Here is a 20,109-nt window from a genome sequence, read left to right as displayed (position 1 = left end):
TGGGTCCTATCTCCAGCTCTGGGAGCGGAGTGGGGTCTAGTGGTTAGAGCGGGGGAGGGGCTGGGGAGCCAGGACTCCTGGGTTCTATTCCCAGCTCTGCCACTGTCTCCTGATGTGACCAGGACACATGGCCTTTGGACAAAGAGCATGTTGTGGAGACTTTCACCGCCTGGCTGCTAGTTGGGGATACAGGATTGTTCCCAGCCCACGGCTGCTTGGCAGCCTGCATGTGAAACAAACCTGGGGGGGTCTCAGCCCAGCTTGCCCGCAGCATGCAAGTCAACTCCCTGTGATCGGTGCTAGCTGGCCCCTGCACTGGCAGCCACAGTGGAGAGGCCATGGCCCTGATGGGTCAGGGACACCAGAGGCCCGGCTTGCCCAGAGAAAGGGTCTCCTATGGGCAGGAGTGTGGAGGCCCATCAGGGATGGGTGCATGGGGTTTGGCCGATTACTGCCCGTGGGGTCATCCCTGCTCAGCTAACTCCTTTCGCGCCTCTGGGTGCATTGAGCTTGAGATGCTGGGCTTCATTGAGAAGAGAGCAACACCCATTTACACCAGTGGGGGATCTGGCCCTATTGACACCAATGACACAATGCCTATTTACACCAGCTGGGGATCTGGCCACATTGACGCCGATGGTGTGATGCCCATTTACACCAGCTAGTCCCCAATTATTTTTGCATTTCAGGCTGGGAAAATGGAGCGAGAATCTCCCAAAACTGGGAGCTCCTAAAACCACCTGCTGTTGCCACCATGGGGCAACAAAGAGCTGTATGGGTCAGATCCACACTGCATGGGTAAACCCCTAAAGTCCTGGGGCCAGCAGGTTCTGGGGTCAGGACAATTTCCGGAACAGGTAGGACTTCTTTATTGGTTGTTCTGAAATCTCAATCAGGAACAGCCCAGCTGTCACAGCTAGCAGGGTGTGCCACAGTCCTGATTTCGATCTCTCTTGAAATGCAACTTCGTGCCAAGTTCCTTGCACACTTCCCATCCCAAAACACTTTGCACAAGCAAAATGAGTCACAGAGAGCATCACACTCGCCCCAACATTGCAGCCACCTCTGGGGTAGGACACAGCTGCGGTTTGACAGCTGCATAGCAGAACTACATAGAGATGACTTGCCAAAGCTGAAATACCTGCCTCTTGTGGGGTGACCCCTGTGCATGGTGCATGGTGACAGGACGGGGGTCACTTGCTCAGTGCTGAAATGCAGCCACTTCACGGGTGGGACATGGCAGCTGCTTAACAGTCAAGCCGTGACACTGCTCAGAGATGGCTTGCCTAGCAGCGAAATGCAGCCACCTCTGGGGTGGGCCATGGCAGCTAATTAGCAGGTGCACAGCAAAGAGGACACATGAGGATCACTTGCCCTATGCTGAAATGCAGCCACCTCTGGGGTGGGGCATGGCAGCTATTTAACAGATTCACAGCAATGCTGAAAAGAGAGCACTCACTCACTGTTGAGATACAGCCACCTCTGGGTGGGGGGCAAAGGGGAGAAAGTGCAGCAGCTGTTTGAGAGCCACAAAGCAACACTACCCAGCGAACACTCACTCAGTCCCCAAGTGCTGCCACCTCTGGGGTGGGGCATGGCAGTTAAATAACGATGCTACCCAGTGATCACTCGCTCAGCACCAAAATGCAGCCACCTCTGGGGCAGGGCAGGGCAGCTATTTAACAGCCACACAGCGACACTGCACAGAGATCACTCACTCAGCAGCGAAATGCAGCCACCTCTGGAGTCAGGCACAACAACTGTGCTGAAACGCAAGGCTAAAGCGTTCATCACTGCATGGCTCCACGTGCCCTCACACAGACTCAGCTCACCCCACCCTTGGGAACACACTCGGGCCTGCCACTTGCCAAGGCCCAAACTCCCATAGAAGCCACGAGGCAGGTAGGACCCCCGTCACCCACCTGACACCTGCAAAGGAGCCAGCCTGCATGCTGCTCTTGGTGGCAGCCAAAGCTGCCCACCTCCTTGCACCCTGGTTGCTGACACCCAAGCTAATCCCTGTGTAGTGCATTAGCCAGTCACGGGGGCTTTAATGTTTCATGCCTGCTGCGGGTGCCATGATTTCATAAACGGGTCTAATCCCTGCTGTCGCAAGTCCCCTGGCAAGGCCCTGAATGAGCTGTTTTGTTCTCCCTGTGGGGCGGTTTAGCAGGACCCATGGAGTGGAAGAGGAAATCAGGCAGATTCCACTGGAATAATGCATGTACACCCTCCCGCCTTAATTCGGACGCAGAAGGTAGACGTGAAACCAAATATCCTCCCAGGCTGCTTCCTCCCAGCTCCCGATTGGTGGAGCCGCTTCCTGCCCCCCTCCCAGCTGTTCGCAGCCGTAAAGAGCCAGGCGGCCGGCGAGCCGCTGTTAACCCTTCGGCCGCCAGGCGGGGATAACAGCCAGGGCCAGAATGACGCACACTGCGGTCTTAAAGCGGTAGGGGCACTCATTTAGGTCTCCCCCTCTCCTCCAGAAATCTGGGGGCCTTGCAGCCCCCTAGCACCACGATCCCACGCGCATGGCAAACCTTCCTGGAGCAGCTTGACTGTCTTCGTTCTACAGGTGGGGAAACTGAGGTGCAGAGGGGCGTGCCTAGGGTCATGCACAGAGGCTTTGGCAGAGTTGCAGCTAGGAGTCAGGAGTCCTGGCGACCATCCCTGCAGCCTGCTCTAACCACTAGACCTTATTCCCATCCCTGAGCAGGGAAAGGAACCAAGGGGTTCTGACTCCCAGCCCCCCTCCCCATTCTAACCACTAGATCCCGCTCCCCTGAACTGGGAATAGAACCCAGGAGTCCTGATGCCCACCCCCTTGTTCCGAGACCCCACTCCACACCCAGAGCTGGAAACAAAACCCAGGAGTCCTGACTTTTAACCACACTACCCTCCTGTTTTACACAATGCCTTCTGCTGGCTCCAGCTTTGTGCATCAGCTGAGGGAAGGCAGGAAGTGCTGGCTGCTGGTCTGAAAATTACCTGACCCTCAAATTACCTTCCTTTGCAAATGGTTTTACCTTGTAGCCAATGTTCCCTATTAGCTCCACTTCCTCAGCAGCTCTTAGCTGAGAGCAATCCCCAGGGGCACGGATTACCCTGGCCTCTTGGCTTTTCCAGGCAGAAAGCGTGGGCTTAGAGCCTCAGTTCCCTGATTTTCCCATAGCACGCACCACGTCTTATTACACCGATTATTTTCTGGCCATCTCCTTTGCCTGTCTCCGGTCAGCCCGTGACGCCAGCCTCCGTCACCCACTGGCGACAGCTTTCAACCTGCCTTTGCGGCCCAGATCCTCACAGGGATTTAGGCACCGAATGCCCGGGGCAGTTAAATATTTTCAAGGATCTCGGCCTTCGTCCTGGCTCCCCTGCTCCCCCTCGCGCTTGGGAGCTGCTCCCCGTAAACATCTGCCAAGCCACCACATTGTCCGACTTCAAGCGCCTCCTTAAAACTCCCCTGACCTGGGATGCCTCCAGAAATCTGGACAAATGTGAGGCCGCTGGCCTGCTGAGACCACCTCGTGTCTGCTGACCGGTACTGAATTGTTTCCTTGTGCTCCCACTGTCTGTCTGTCTGTCTCCATGTGTTAACTCTTGTTTTATAGAGAGATTGGCAGCTCTGGGGGGCAGGGACTGTCTTTGAGTTCTGTGTTTGTACAGCGCCTGGCACAATGGAGTGCTGGGCCATGCCTGGGGCTCCCAGGAGCTACCATAATACACCTAATAAATAATGTACAGTGCCTGGCACCATGGGGTCCTGGGCCATGACTGGGACTTCTGTGGTAATACAGATTAATACCGATTATGGTGGCAGTTCCTTATGGCTTAGAAACATAACAGTGGGCAGGTATTTCCTTGAATGTTGTTAATTACATGCACTAAATTGCACCTCCAGAGCCCAGCTGAGATCAGGGCCCCACGGTGCAGGGGGCTGCACATTCACTTAGGCCTTGTCTTCACTCGGAAGAAAGGTGTGTTCTTGGAGAGGCAGTGTGGCTTAGTGGCTGGCGTACGAGACTAGGACTTCTGAGATTTGGGTTCTGGCCCTGCGGGGTGCCCTGGAACAGGTCTGTTCTGTGCCTCAGTTTCCCCACCTGTAAAATGAGGATAATGGTCCTGTTTTCCTTTGTAAAGCACCTTGAGTTCTACTGGCAAGGAGAGCTAAGGATTACTTTTGGCTAACACATGGCAAAGCTAAGGCAGACAAGGCAGTTTGAAGTTTTCACCTGAGTTAGCAGGGCAAGGTAAACCCTAGGAAACCTGCATAGTCTCTAACTCGTGAAAGTTACAAACTGCCATGGATTTGACCTCCTGTTTGCTGACACTACCCTTATGCCAAGTGAAAATGCACCTACAGGGAGACAGTCAGTGTCCCCTCCCCCAAGAACTGATCATCTATGAGACCAAGGAAGGATTATGGGGAAACTGAGGCACGGCACAATGACATGACTCACCCAAAGAGTCTGCAGCAGAGCTGGGAATAGAAACCAGCTCTCTTGAGGGCTAGCCTCACAACTTATCCTCCAAACCAGGCTTCCACTTCCTCTTCCTCCTCCTCCCCGAGCTCTCTCTTCCTGCAAGTGGAAATCAAGAAGTGAGGCAGCCAGCTCTCTGCAGATCGCAGCACCTGGGGACTTCAAGAGAAGTGAATTAGGAGTAGTGAGGTTCAGGGTGACCGGGGCTGCTGGGAAGCGGGGACAGAGCCTTTCATGGCTTGTTTGATCCAGCCCTGGCTAGCAGCCAGCATGGTGTAATGGGCTGTTTGCCTGGTCACAGACTACAAGGGGAATGTTGCTAGGTGCATAACTGGCTTTCATTCATAGCAATTGCACCAGGAGGGTAAAGAGGAAAGGCCTAATGCTGGACTCATTGACACTGGTGTAAATCTGGAGTAACCTCACTGAAGTAAATGGATTTACTCTGGATTTGTGCTCAGATCAGAACGGGGTCCAGAGAGTGATTGGTCCCTTAGCCTGGACTTCCTGGGTCCCAGGAGAGAAACATTGACAAGGCAAACTGGGGGCATGATCAGATTCCACTCTTATAGTGTCCCGCTTCCTCCATGGATCTCAAAGTGTTTTGCAAAGGAGGGTCGCTGGCATTAGTGTACGGAGGGGGAAACTGAGGCACAGACAGGGAAAGTCACTTGCACAGAGGAAATCAGCAGCAGAGCTGGGACCAGAACCCAGGTGCCCTGACTCATACTCTCCCCTGCTTTAGCCACTAGACCCATGCTCCCCCCTGGGTTAAAACCCAGGTGTCCTGACTCCCTGTACCTTCCCGTTACTCTAACCTACTAGATCACACTCCACTCCTAGAGCTGGGAATAGAACTCAGGTGTCCTGGCTCCCAGCTTTAACCACTAGACCCCACTCTCCTCCTAGATCCGGGAATAGAATCCAGGAGTCCTGGCTCCTGATCCCCACCGCCCCTGCTTTAACTAGATCACACTCCCCTCCCAGAGCTGCTCTCTGTCTAATGTACTCATATGACACCCCTTCCCCCACCAGCGGAACCTGAGGCACAGAGCAACCGTGCCCAAGCAAGGAATTGACTCTTGGTTTCCTGCATCCCAAGCTAGTGCAATAATCACTACTCCGTCATGTCTGTGCTGCCATATAGTGATAAAAATACCTGACTGAAGGGCTGGGAAATTGATCTAGCCGCAGCAGATCGAGTTCCCCATAAACGAGAGCCCTAATCCGGGGGCCGCAAGGGGCGGTTGATCTGGGTTTTTACCATTGGAGGCGAGAGCAGGATCCGGCCCCCTGCACGCCAGGAAGTGCCAAAGCATAGCTCCAAGGGAGAGAGCTGATCTAGGCCCAGCTCCGTCCTCAGGTGGGTTCAAGAGGCTTATAACTCTAGCTTATTTAAATTCCATTCTGGCCATGACAGCAGCAGCTTTCTCGCCCAGGAATGTAGCGGGGGGAGCAGCTGGGGGCTTCTTGGCAAAGCGGCTGCCCCTGAGTGCCACGTCGGTTTCCAGGGGCCCTTTGTCCGCTGCCTGGCACCGATGGCTCCCCTCTGGCCTGGCTGCTGGGGTTTATGGGGTCTCCCCCGGTAGGGGGTGTGCTTCCATTAGGCATCCCAGCGCCGGCTCCGAGTCAGACACTGGGGGGCAGCAGGTGTCTAGGGGAAGGCAGGTTAGTGAGGGAAAGCAAGAGGTAGAGAAAGTCAGGGCTCCTGGGTTCTACTCCCAGATCTGGGAGTGGGGTCTAGTGGTTAGAGCAGGGGGCTGGGAATCAGGACGCCTGGGTTCTATCTCCTGTTCTAGGACAGAGCGTGGGTGAGTGGTTAGCACTGCAGGGACAGTGAATTAGTAGAACTTGTGGGTTCTATCCCAGGATCGAGGAGGAGGGGTGGTGGGGGATTAGCTCTCAGGACACCTGGGTTCTATTCTCATCTGTGCTGCTGATTTACCTTGGGCAAGTCACTTCCTTGTTCTGTGCCTCAGTTTCCCCCTCTATAAAATGGGGATACCAGTGCTCTCCACTCAGAGGTGGGGGTCGAGGCTCTACCCTTTAGGGCTGGCACAGCGCTTTGAGCTGGAAGGAGCCGTGTAAGGACAGGGTAATTATCATTGGTGTCTTACAGAGCTCACACGTGAAGTTCCGCCCCTGTGGAGAGAGGTGGCCTGTGAAACCGGGAGCCTGAGGTCTAGATCCCAGAGGTCCCTCCTGGACTTAGAATTGATGAAGCCGAGTAGCCGGCAATTCCTGGGTTTCTCAGTGGAGAGGCTGTGTTACAAGAGGGAAATGGAAACATGCCCACCTAAATGGACGGAGACACACACACACAGAGGCACTAGCCAGCTCTCCAGGCTACGGCCTCAACCACAAAACCAGACTTTCTGGCTAACTGCTGCATCTGTGACCTGCTTTACTCAGGTGAGTAACCTTCATGGAAGCCAATGGGCTACATACGTGAGCAAAGCTGCACATGGGATCGAGTGGAATCAGGCACGAGGCTAGGCGTCAGGAGAGCTTAATTCGACTCCCAGCTCCGCCATTGACCTTGGGCAACTCACGTCCCTGCTCCGTGCCTCAGTTTCCCCTCCCACCGTTTGTATATTTAGCATCTGAGCTCTTCCGGGTAGGGATTTTCTCTCACTCTATGTGTGTGCAGCCCCTGGCACACTGGGGGCCCTGATCTCAGTCGGAGTCTGTGCACCTTATGGCTGCAGGTGCATGTGGAAAGGCGAGGGTCCATCCTCTCCAGGTGGGAGGCAGGTGTGGGGGTGGCTGCCTGCGAGCCGAGCTCAGGTGGGCTTGGCAGATCTCCCCTTACCTTGGGCCGGGTCTTTGGAGGCAGGATCCCCTAGGCTACAGATAGGCCCAGGTGATCCCCAGCTCTCTGGGGCATCCCGGGTTCGTTCCCCTGCATCAGGAGGGTCAGAGAGAACCCCTTGATGCAGCTGGGGCCCTGGGAGCGCCGCTCGGGTGAGCCCCGCCCAGGTGAGCGGGGGGGGGGCGGGACCTGCCTGGCTCAGGTGCGGGAGGAGGGAGGCACCTGCCTGTCCCTGGGTCACATGAGCGAGAGGGAAGGCGGAGCTGGCCAGATCGCAGCCCGGGGAGGGAGCGGACAGAGGGATCGGGCCGGTGAGTGCGGGGAAGGGGCTTGTGGCTCTATGGGGCGGCCCCCACCCAGGGAGCAGGCAGGGCCGAAGAAACCCCCCCTGCCTCTTTAAGAGAGCCTGGACTCCCCCCTCCCCTTCCACTTAAAGCCAGGGGACTCCCCGGGGAGGACGGGGAGCTGCTACCTAGGGAAGTGGGCATCTGCCCCCCCCCCCTTGGGATTTGGCTGCTGGAGGCTGGTCCTCTCCCCACACACACCTGTGCCTTGGGTCTGGCTTCTCTGATGCCCCAGATCCGGGGGTGGGGGGGCAGATACCCCCTGCTATGGCTTATGTCTGGGGTTACCTACACCCCGGCCTAGGCCCACCGTGGCCGGGGAGCGGAGATCCAGGCCAGTCCCTGCCCTAGCCCAGGGCAAAGGCCTGAGGCCCCGGGCGATCGGGTGCCTGGAGTTGATTCATGCTGGAGACAGGGCTTCCTGATCTCTCCGGGTGCTTCCTCCTTCGGGGGAGCCCCCCCCCCCACCGCGATCCTGGGAGTAGCCCTGGCTGGAGGGGGCTGGGGAGGGGGTCGCTCTGGGCAGAAGCAGGGTTAATGAGCTCTGGGTGACTTTCACTGGGTTAGCGCTTAATCAGCTGGGTTAAAAATTGACCAGCCAGGCCCGGCTGGGCTGGGACCCACAGAGGGAGTCTGTATAGGGGGGGACCCAGGGGCACCCCTGTTTCTTTAAAACCACCTCCCTGCCCTGAGATGGACCCGGCAGGGCCGTTGATTGGGGGGAGCTGGAGTGGGCTGGGGGGGGAGCCATCACTAGCCCCAGGTGGCTTGCCACCTGGCTGTGGGGTTTCGGGGGGTGGGTGGGGTGGAGATTTGCCCGGGGGGGGGGGGGTGGCTTCTGCTGCTGTGGGCCAGAAATAACGTCTGTGGTCTGTGACCTGGGCTCGTGCTTAGGGGGGCAGGAGTCTGGCTGGGGCCTGAATGACTGGGGGGGGGGGCAGGGGGGCATGTGTAAGTCCTGGGCTGAACTCATGGCACATTCCAGGTGTGGCTTATGCCCCCCCAACTCCCTTTGTGTGCCCTCCCAGCCCCTTCTATTTCAGACTCTCCTTGCTGTCTGCCCCCCACTTCATGCCAGGGGCTCTGTGTGCCCCTCAGGCCATCCCCCAGACCCCCCATGGCAAGGTCCCCTGCTCCCTGTGTGGGTGGCTCTTTGCTCCCTTCCCCAGTGGCAGTCTCTCCCATGCCTGTGGCTCTGTGTCTCCCCACTCTCATTTTTCCCCGTCCCTTGGTCCCCTATTCCCCCTCCCCCATACCAGGCGCCCCCCTTGCCCCGCTGCATACCAAGGTCCCCAACAGGCCCTTCCTCCCTCTCTGCACACGTCCCGGACTCTCAATAGAAAGGTGGGCCGTGACGTGCCCCAAATGAGTGGCCCGCTACCACAGGCCTGGGGCATGTACCCCATGTTCACCTGCACAGCTGCCCACAGCTGTTCATCCCCTGGCTGGGAGGAGGTGGCTGCTCGCACCAGGCTGGGCTCCTCCCTGGGAGCTCTGTGCCTGGTGGATTTTTACCTTATTATCTGGGTTCCTCTGGCACCCCCCCCCCCCAAGGCGAGCAGGGCCCTGGTGTGTTGGGTGTGGCAGAGACACGGTCTCTTGTAAGCTCTGTGGGGGCAGGGAATTGAAATAGACAAGGAAAGCAAAGGGTTTTCACAGAGCAGCGGGGGAAACTGAGGCACAGAGTGGGAGAGTGACTGGCTGAGGAAGTTGGGCAGAACTGGGAGTGGATCCTGGGTCTGACTCACGGGCCTGTGTCTTAGCCACTAAACCATGTTCCCTAAGCAAGGGTGTGCGGCTTCTAACCCAGCCCCCTTGATAAATAGCCCCTGGCAAGAGGCAGCCCCCCGGCCCTAAAGAGCTTGCAGTCTAAATAGGTGGGAGGGGAAACTGAGGCACAGTGAGTTGATCAAGGTTCGTGACCATGCTGGAAAGGGAATTCGGCTCTCCTGGGTCCCAGCCCGGAGCCCTAGCCACTAGGGCACCCTGCCTGCCAGGTTCTCTCTAGACCTCGGGACTGGTTGAGCTGACATGGCTGTTGTGGGTGTATGGAGAGGCCTGTGGCTTATTGAAATACCGGAGAGCAGGATTTCTGGTGGCAGCTGGAAGAAATATGGGTTTGGTTCGTTGAACCATTTATTAACACATGAGTGATTGGATGATGAGGTGGGGGTGGGTCAATGGGCTGGGTTTTTCCTGGGATGGGAACCACAAGGAGTATGGAGCAGTGGGTAGAGCAGGGAGGGCTGGGACAAGAGCCAGGATTCCTGGTTCCCAGGCCTGGAAATAGTGTCTTCTCTGGCTTAGAGCTGACAGCCAGGACTCCTGGGTTCAATTCCCAGTTCTGCTAGTGACTCGCTGTGTGGACTTCTGGTTTCTGTTCCTGGCTGTGCACTGGCCCAGCACTCTGCCTCCCTCTCACTTGGGCAAGTCCCTTCCCTGCTTAGTGCTTCAGTTTCCCCATCTGTAACACTCACCTTCCTCCCGGGGGCGCTGTGAGGTTGGATTTGGCCAAGGTCTGCGCCGTGCTTTGGTACCCTGGTTGCTTGCGTGCCGCAGCAGCTCAAATGTGAGCTAGGATGGGGATCTGCTGAGAGCAGCAGGGATGGGGAAAGGGTCTGTTCTGTGGAGAAGGCTCCCTGAGCAGGGGCCATGGCAGGTTTGCTACCCTCCACCCTGCCCCTTCGAGCTTTGCCCTGCCTAATCTGGGGAGCCCTGGGTGACAGGAACTGCCTAGGGCCTGAAATCCTCCTCCTGATGAAGACATTTGCATCTCCAAAGGGCTGGATCACTAGAATTGAATGGATCCAACTGCTGGGAAACTTCATTCCACACGCCAAGGAGGCTCCTACCCTCCCTCCCTCCCTCCCCATTCACTGTGTGCCTCCCTCCTCCCCCCTGCCAGGGGCTCTGTGTGCCCCATTTCAGGGTCCCGCATTCCTCCCAGCCCCCTATCCCCACCCCCTGCCAGGGGCTCTGTGTGCCCCGTTCCTTCTTCCCCGCCATTATCTCTCACACTTTCTTTTTGTGCCTTCAGCTGGTTCTTTGATCTGGAGCCGATTCAGCCCTGATCTAAGCTCAGGGATCTACCCACCAGATGTTGGGGGTTCCACGTGTCCCCTGTTCCCCACCCCCCTCTTCCGTTTTTCTGATCATCCCCCAAATCAACAGGGAGCTTCCCTGAAATATCCCTGGAAGTTTGGAAGCGATCGGACAGGGCATTGCAAAGTCGTTGCCTTGTGGACAATGCAGAAGTGCCACCGAGTAGATCCTTTGGACTCCGGAGCTTGGCCACGAATGGGTGGGATGTGCGGCTTTCTAGATACTTTGCACGGCCCCCTGTCTTGCTACGATCCAGGGTCTTCACAAGTTTTCATAGATTTAACCTCCTGATTTCCCCCCCCCCCCCCCCCGTATTGGTCGACCAATTCAAAACCCGGCGCACCACTCGCTGTCCGTGCATGTGACATGATCGCTCTGGAGAGCCACAGGTTCTGGGAACGTTCTAAGCACCCCGATTGATTGTGGGGGGGAAACTGAAAAAGGCAGATCCCGCCAGTGGGAGAGAGGGGAACGTCCGGCCTGCCAAGTGCCCAGCTGCTGCCGCAGATGGAGGAATCGGGTAGCTGGTCCTTGACAGCAGCTGGGTGCGCTCTCGTTGGGTGGGCAGCTCAGCCTGGGTCCGCGGTCCTCTACTTTATCTCGGCGGGGTCTGACCGAGAATGAGGCGGGATCCCCAGCGGGCGAGGTGCTGGACAAAGGCAGGATAAGAGACAGTCCCTTCCCCCGAAGCGCTTGTCTAAACAGACTCGCCCCGCCCCTGCTGGGAGACAGGGCGGTCTCGTTTTCTCTTATTGTACAGATGGGGAAACTGAGGCACAGAGTGGGGCAGTGATTTGCCCAAGGTCACCCAGAGGGTCAGAACTGGGAATAGAGCCCAGGGCTCTGTCTGCGAGGCTGACATGGTGAGGTCTCTGCTTCCAGCTGCGTTGGGGCTGGATTCTATCCCGGAGGCAGGCCCACGAGGAGCAGCATCACACTTGCCTAGCACGGTGCTGAGGGCTGCTTCAGCTGAGGCCTAGGCTTGCTAGAGGAGGCAGTGTGGCCTAGCAGACAGAGCCTTGGGTTGGGACTCGGGACATCTGGGTTCTAGGCCCAGCTCTGCCTGCTGGATGACTCTGGGCAGGTCACTTCCCTGCTCTGCTGTGCCTCAGTTTCCCCATCTGTAACATGGGGGGAATGATTGTGACCTCCCATGTAAAGCGCTTTGGGACTGGCTGGATAAGAGCCTAGAATTATTTCTGCACGTGCCCAGTTCCGTTCTCTCGGACTCTAGCTCCTGGCACTCTGTCCGAACTTAACCCTTTAGAGACTTGAGTACAACCCCGCCTCCTGCCAAAGGGGCTGTGGGCACCAGGAACTGGCTGAGAGAAACCCTGAGCAACGGAGCTCAGTCTGGGGAGGATCCCAGCCACCCTGGGAGCTCAGGTGCGCGCGGAAACAAACCAATCAACCTCCACAAGAGGTTGTAAATGCCGGGGGGGGGGGGGGGGGGAGCTCCAGAATCCCTTGCTCAAACGACCCCAAATTTGGACCACAGACCCCACCCCGCTCCCCCATGACGGGCAGCAAATTTCATGCCAATCCAAGGAAGTGGTTGGATCGTAGAGCGCCTGGAAGAGCCAACCTGATGGAGGGGTAGGCTGGGTGGTCTGGGGGTCTAATGGATGCAGAGCTGGGGGAGGGTGTCACTGAGGGGGCAGGGGGTTTACTAGTGACTCTGACCCCTTTCTCTCTGTCCCTTTCCCAGGTGGTGAAACCCTGGGGGCTGCCAGTTCCTTGTCATCCCCATTTCCAAGGGCCCCCCAACGGGCTGAGGACCCTGGGAAGCAGGAGACTGTGTTACCGTTGCACTATCAGGATTGTGATCCCTCCAGGGAGAGGGGGAGTGACCCCCCCATGTCCTCCCCTCCCTCCCAGACACCTGGGGGAGCGATGGCGGGCTACAGTCACCCCTTGCTCCTGGCCGTGGCCCTGCAGTCCCTGTTACAGCTGGCCCTGGGCCAAGGTAGGTGGTGGGTTGTTAAGTACATCTGCTTCTACACCGGGGTGGGAGGGGGGCTGGGAGCCAGGACTCTTGGGTTCTATCTACAGCTTTGGGTGGGGAGTGGGGGTCTAGTGGTTAAACAGCCTGGAGTTCTCTTAACTCCACCACTGATTCAGCAAGTGATTTCCCCCCCCCCCGCCATGCTCACCCCTTCCCCATTGTGGTGGCAGGGACCGTGATCTTATCCTGCTGCTTCAACGGCCCACGACCAGAAGGAGAATCCCCTCTCCCTATCGGCAGTATAGGCCCTATGACACACATCCAAGCAGTTCTGATTCCATGCAGCAGAGGGCAGCGGTGCCCCCAAACACTGCAAGAAAGTGGATAATGGAAGGAGGCTGCAGCTTAGCTTGACTAAAGTTGCTGCTGTTGTTAGTCTGGGCAGCCAGACGGGGGGACTTCGTGGCTTTAGATTCTGGTCACCAGGGCTGCGGATGCAGTGCCGGGGTCAACCCAGCATCGCCCGGGTCGGACCAAAACACAAGGCATTGACCCTCGTGTGTGTTTCCCAGCACGTGGGTGATGGGCACAGTTAATCGGCTGCCATGCCCCACCCCAGAGGTGGCTGCATTTCAGCATTGGCTGAGCGATCCCTGCACACCGCTGCTGCGTGGCTATTAGCCAGCTGCCCTGTTCTACCCCAGAGGTGGCTGCATTTCTGTGGTAGGAAGAACGATCCCTGCATGGAATCGTAGGGAGGTTGGGAGAGGGGGTGTCACCCTTTGACATGCAAGGCCCGGATTGGCAGGTTTGATTGTTTTTTATTTTTGTTCCCCCCTCCTTGCTTCCATAACATCTTCCACTGGAGTTATGACACGGGAGAAGGAACATACAGTACCCCGCCGGGTGAGGTCCTGCTTCAGGACCGGGGCGCTGAGGTGCTACCGTAATACACCTAATAAATAATGTACGACACCCACCATACCGTAATCCATATAATGGAGTTGATGCCTGAAGCAGGGGACTAGATTTTTAATGTGGCCAGCATACACTCCCCCCCCATCCCCCCCGGCAGCTTCCCAGGGCAGATCCTGTGGCTCTCAGTCCCCAGATCCCCCCCCCCACACGGGGCCGTTGCTGCTGCCCCACTCCAGGGCAAACCGCAGGTGTGTTTGTGGAAGGCCCCTTCTCCGTTACGGCTTGATCCCGGGCCCCGCGCCAGCCCTGGCAGAGAGCCCAGGGAGCGGGCGAGGTGGGGCAGTGTGGTTTCAGTTGTCCGGGCGCTGGGTTTCGGAGCCTGACACGGGTTGATCCACACCCTGGAGGGGGTGGGGGGAGGGAGAGGCTGGAACAGGGTGGGTGAGTCACCTCTGTTGGGGGGAAAGTCCCTGGGACTGGCTGATCTCTGAGCACCCTGCCCGCCCCATGTGTATGTCTGTTTACAGGTGGAGTCACCTACAAGAGTTTTAAGACCCCAAACAAACAGTTTCAGTCCCCCCCCGCCAAAAAACCCCAAACCGCTACCACCAACAACCATGTAATTTACTGCTCTGGGCAAAGTGTGGGAGGGTCCAAGTTCCTTATCAAGCAAGGACTCAGGCTGCACAGTAAGGGCTAGTGGTTAGAGCGGGGTGGGGGCAGGGACTGGGAGCCAGGACTCCTGGGTTCCATTCCTAACTCTGGTAGGATCTAGGGCTTGGGGTGGTGGTGGTGGTGGTTAGGAGTAGGGGCTGCTGGATTCTCAGCCCTGGGAGGGGAGTGGTTAGAGCAAGAAGGGATTGGGAGCCAGGACTCCTGGGTTCTATTCCCACCTCTGGGAGGGGGATGGGATTTAGAAGGGGGGTGCTGGGAGCCAGGACTCCTGGGTTCTATCTGCAGCTCCGCCATTGCTAGCAAAGCCGGGGGGGGGGGGGGTTACTTGGGACCAGCCTTGTGCGGGGCCAGTCCTGTCCAGGGCCCCTCCTCCTGCTGGATCCCAGTGCTCTGAGTCGCACCCTGGTCCTGGGAAGGGCTCCAGCCCCTCCCAGCTGCCTGTTCCGGCCTGACCTGCTCTCTAGGTTGCAATGCACAAGGGCGCTGGAGCTGGGAGCCTGGGCTGAAGGCCAGGCTGGGGACTGGGCAGGGCAGACAGGGGCACCCTGGGAGTTGTAGTTCCCTACCTGCATAATGATGGGGGAGGGGAAGGGAGCGGCTGGCCTGGCTCGGAGACTAGCGGGTTGCTTACAGGCTGGAGGCAGAGTCCCGGGCCCTGGGAGGCTGGATGGCGCATGGGGGAAGCGGAGCTGGGACTGCGGGGATGAGCCCAGGGGTGCGGTCGAGTTGTGTCCTCTACGTTGGGCTGGGAGTAGGTCTAGTGGTTAGAGCTGGGACTTGGGGCTTCTGGGTTCTGTCCCCTGGGGATGGGTGGTTAGGGCAGGGTGGGCTGGGAGTCAGGACACCGGGGTTCTGTCCCCAGCTCTGGGAGGGCTGCGTGTGTGGGGGTCTAGTGGTTAGAGTGGTGGGGGGCTGGGTTGGATGAATATAGGGGCTGGCTTGTGTGCACTGCTGCCCCCTGCTGGGCGGGGAATACCCTCCCAGGTCCCCAGGTGGCTGAGTGGGCGGGTGGTTGATGGGTTTCTCTTGCTGACCTGAGCTCTTGGGGGACAGCGTTGGGCCAGGCTGGTGTCGGGCTGGCGGAGACCTTCGGGCAAACCGCGGTCTCTGCTGGAAGTGATACTCTCTGCTTGGTGAAGGGCCCGCAGAATCAGAAGCCCCCCGGGGCGGTGCTGGGGGGGCGCTGTGCTGCAGGGAGTGGGCTAGGGGGCGCTGTCAGTGCTGACTCCAATGTCCCGCTGTGGCACTAGGAGGCGCTGTGTTACAGGGAGCAGGGACTGGGCTCAGTAGGGGGCGCTGTCCCATTGAGGTCATTATAGGTCACTCCATATGGCACTTTTCTAAGAATTGGGGTGGTGGTAATTTAGGGGGGAACGTGACAGCTCACTTTGATGACCCCAGGCTGCTGCTTCCTTAAATAACCCTCCCCCTGCCCTGGTGCACTTGAAACTGGGAATCTCCTTCACTTCCTGTCCTAAGCTGTTGCCTTGCTCTGCAGTGGCTCACCAGCTGCCACCCCAGAGGTGGCTGCATGTTGGTGCTGGTGGCTGAGTAGCATCAGTGCCATGGTTGAGCTTTCCGAGCGCTGGGGGGGTGGGCTCCAGCAGACGCCTCCTATCATCAAAGCCTCCTATTGCACCCCCTTGCCGTACCCCTTCACCTGCTAAGCTCCGTTCTCTTTATCCCTCTTTTAAATCAAGTCACGAATGGGAGCACCGCGACACCCACACCCGCATCGGGGCTCACGGTAAGTAGGCGTGGGGGGGCGGATCAGCTGTGTGTGTGGGGGGGGTGCTTATCCCAGCATGCACTGGGGAGAGAGACTTGATTGGAACTGGGCTGGAAGCTTGGAGATACTCCACAGTGTGTGTGTGTGGGGGGGGGGGGGGTCCAATTTGGGAAGGTGGGGATCTGGGGCCAGGAGGCCTAGCTCCCCACCTCTGCTTACCACGTCCTCTGGGGAACCCCCATCTTTACCTCCACACTCCTGGTTTGCTCCTGGTGTCAACCCCCCCACTCCCCATCCTCAGCTCCAACCCTGCCCCTGGTCGAATGCCCGGCTCCATTGTCCATGCAGCAGTCTCCCCTCTGTGCAAGAGTGTTTTCCTCTGCATCAGCCTCCCACTCCCATTGCTAACACAGACCCCCCCTCCCCCCCGGCACGTCTCTGCCCCCCTCAGGGAGCTGGGCAGGGCATGATTCTGGTTCTTTGTCTCACTCTGCCCCCTCCCTCTTGGCAGGAGTCGGAGCGGCTGGCAGCCATCATTGTCCCCTCCCTGGTCGGGGGTCTCCTGCTTATTGGACTTGTGATCTTCGGGGCGCTCAAGGTGCGGGAGAGGCGGCAGACGGAGGGCACCTACCGGCCCAGCAACGAGGAGCAGGTGGGTGCTCGGGTGGTGACGAACACTAACCTCCAACTGCCCCCCGAGGAGCGGCTGATCTGACCCTGGGGGAGGGGGGGGTCACACACACCCCCCCTCCCCGGACTGGCAGACTCTGTCCCGACTGGATACTGCAGTTCCAGAGCCGGCCGCACACCTGGGGGCGGCTCCTTGCTCTCTGCTGGCCGGAAGGAGCCGACGTCTTCGTCGCTGGATGCAGGATTTCCACCTGCGCCCCCCTGCTGCGGGCGGGAGGGTGCCGCCCAGCCAGGGCGGACACGGGGCGGCTCGCCCGCGAGCCTGCTGGCCATGCTGCTGCTCCGCAACATCGCCTCCCGGTGGCAGAAGCGGTGGGAGCCTCTGCTGCTGGGCTGGAAGATTGGCGGAGCGCTCAACCTCGTGCCTCTTTCCACCTGGTTGGATTACTTGATCCTCCCGCCCCGTCTGTGTCTCTCACTTGTCCTGTGACCTCCCCTACCTCTGTCTGTTCTGGGGCAGGCTGTGTGTAAGCTGCCCAGCTCACCAAGCCAGCCTCAGCTTGCAGATGGGGAGTGACTCTACGTTGGCAGATGGGGAGTGACTCTACGTTGGCACCTGGGCTGGTGAAAGCAAGGCTGGCCTGGCAGCGAAGGAAGGGGAAGCTCTAAACCCCTGCTCTAGCCTCCAGGGAAGGTTTTGGCCTTAACCGTCGTGCCTCTGTTTCCCCATCTATCACCCCCACCCCATCCCCCCACTCACCCTGGTGCTCTTATGGTTACAAAACCTGCAGGCTTGTTGGATGCATGTGGAAGGTACCACATCACTCCGTAGTGGCTGGTGAATGCACAGGATAATAGCCTCCTGCTGCTGTCAGCTGATGGAGCTGCTCCTTGGGCTGGGGGGCTGAAGGTACTGGACTCAAACCTGGGCCGCTGATGGGGTCATTTCTTGTAGTGCGGGGGAGGCGTAAAATAATTAAAAAAGCAACTCGGCAGCCTCCTTTGCTGTCCTGTCTAGGGGGATGGGACCAAACTACACCCACTTTACCGGTCCAGTCTCTTTGTCCTCTGGGGCGGCTGTGTTTTGTCTCTCCTTTAAACCAAGACTTGCTGGGAGACTTTTTCCCATGTGCAGCACCCCCCCCCCCCCCGTCCACCCCCCAGCAAGTTCAGTGGCTTTTCTCCCAAGCCGCAGTGTCCCACAGCACAACCCCGCCCCATTGCTGCTCCCCCAGCCAGCACCTGGGCCAAGGTCATTTCCCTGCATGGGGCAGCCTAGGGCACAGCACCCAGGTGTCCCCTCCTCGGCAAGGCTGGAGCAGGAGCAATCATCCCCCTGCCTGAGGCTTCCATACCGAGCTGCAGTAGAAGCAGCGTGTGGGCTGATTTCTTCGCCCCCTTAGTCACTTGTACCAGCCACGGTTCCTGAGCCTCTGGCGTGGCCTGTGGGTTGGTGGATCTTTAACTCCAAGAGCTTTTCTCCCACCAGTGCCTTGGCCATTTGAGTTATGCGGAACACACACAATCCATAGGTTTTAAATAGGCCGGCCCATGGCGCTGGCTTTGCCTTTATGCCACCTGGGGGTTGTCCTATGAACATCTCAGCTTCTCTTGACTCTAACGAACTTTGATAAAGTGGCAGCAAGTTCCCCAGGCTTCCAAGGGAGGAAGATGCGGGGGAGCTGTTTGCCCAGCGGGCCATCCAGCATCAGGGGTTGCTGGGAACCCAGCTCCGCAGCCAACTGCTTGGATCATCTTTACGGCCCCTGGTCGGTGCTTCCTCGCTGTACCCCGTGTCTTGGCTCTGTCTCCTGGCGCCTCCGGGGCACGCTAACCTTGCTCAGTGGCTGGCTGAAAGCTTCCCTGCTCCCACAGCTGTCACCTGGTGCTGCATGTTCTCCGCTCAGTCACCTCTTCTCTCCTTTCAGTCCTCCCGGGAAGACCCGAAATTAACCGAGCTGTGAGAGCCAGGAGCAAAGGTCACCAGAGCTTGGCCCTTGCCCTTTGAAAGTGCCGGAGTTGGGAGCTCCCTGCCTCATGCCCACCCATCGGTCAGTTCCTAGTCGTCCCCTCCCTGCAGGGTCACGCTGCCCAGTTTTGCATGGGCCGGTGGCCGCTTCTTACTACAACCTCCCTGTTCACCCAGTACAAGGGGGGGGCTGGTCGCTGACTGGGGTTCCTGGGCCTTGTGATGATACAAATAACTGCGTCAGGGCCCCAGCCCTGCTATGGGACCAGCTGCTCACAGCTCAGGGAGGGGTCGTCGTCCCCCCCAGTGCAGCTCCGCTCACAGCTCAGGGAGGGGTCGTTGTCCCCCCCAGTGCAGCTCTGCTCACAGCTCAGGGAGGAGGTCCCCCGTCCCCCCCAGTGCAGCTCGTTCCCCACCACCAGCCCTCAAACCTCTTCTTCAGCTGACACACCTCCAGCAGGGCTGGGAGCCATGTAGGATTTAGGCACCTCCAACCCTTTGAGGAGCTGGGCCTCAGACCCAGGGGGTTTAGGTGCCCCAAGTTGCTAATCTTACCCCTTCTCTGCACACAAATATGCAGCAATTTAATTGACCCCCCCAGCTCGAAAGGAGGCTGGTCATGCCAGGATGGCTCTGCCTCAGACCCGCTGGCTGATCTTGGACGAGTCATGTTGCCTCTTGTGCCTCAGTTTCCCTAGCTGTGGAAGCCAGTCCTACAGAGCCCCGGAGGAGCGGTAGGCAGGGTTACCTGCCCCACGGGGTGCTGCGGTGGCAGCTGTTTAAGCTGGGTTTATACCACGGGGTGTTTTCCCTCCTCTGTGCAAATACAACTTTTATTTTTTTTGTAAAATAATTTGGGGATCCATTAAAAAAATGGGGACCATGCCTCCCCCCCCACCCCTTGCTGAGTGACTCATTTTTTGCAGGGGGCGGGATCCGGTCCGCCAAAGGAGGGCGGCAGCAGCTGCTCTTGACCGTGGCGCCCCACGGCCGGGAAGGGGGAGGCAGCCTGAGGCTGGCTAGGGGGAGCGTTCAGCCCCACCCCATTGAACAGCAACCACTGGGCGGTTCCTCCAGAAGCATTTATTGAGAGCCCCCCCTGCCGGCTTTGGGCAGGGCCGCGTCTCCCCATTGTCCTCAGCCACGCAGGGCTGAGTGGGGCAGTGCAGCTTTTGGGCAGCTCTGCCCATAGCTCAGGCTGGGGTGGGGGGCCCTGCTGCAGCTCTCCGGCCCCTGGGGAGCCTTGATGCAGCTCAGCATGGGGCCCCTGATGCAGCTCTCCGGCCCCTGGGGAGCCCTGGTGCAGATCAGCATGGGGCCCCTGATGCAGCTCTGCCCAGAGCTCAGGCTGGGGGGGCCCCTGGTGCAGCTCTCCGGCCCCTGGGGAGCCCTGGTGCAGCTCAGCATGGGGCCCCTGGTGCAGCTCTCCGGGCCCTGGGGAGCCCTGGTGCAGCTCAGCATGGGGCCCCTGGTGCAGCTCTCCGGGCCCTGGGGAGCCCTGGTG

The 20,109-nt window shown here is 58.7% G+C and overlaps 1 protein-coding gene across 1 annotated transcript; it reads left to right on the top strand.

Annotated features, from left to right (window-relative positions):
* The first annotated feature begins 7,547 nt into the window (after positions 1–7,547).
* CRB3 (crumbs cell polarity complex component 3) lies at positions 7,548–20,050 on the top strand. The gene is made up of 5 exons (XM_084610529.1): positions 7,548–7,604; positions 12,448–12,705; positions 15,978–16,024; positions 16,518–16,658; positions 18,565–20,050. Exons 2-5 carry the CDS (start codon positions 12,597–12,599, stop codon positions 18,598–18,600), a joined length of 333 nt encoding a protein of 110 aa, XP_084466655.1. The 5' UTR covers positions 7,548–7,604; positions 12,448–12,596; the 3' UTR covers positions 18,601–20,050.
* The last annotated feature ends 59 nt before the right edge of the window (positions 20,051–20,109 follow it).

This window comes from Lepidochelys olivacea (genome assembly GCF_965140295.1).
Source record: "Lepidochelys olivacea isolate rLepOli2 genome assembly, chromosome: 20".
NCBI lineage: Eukaryota > Metazoa > Chordata > Testudines > Cheloniidae > Lepidochelys > Lepidochelys olivacea.
This window is presented reverse-complemented; position numbering and strand designations above follow the sequence as displayed.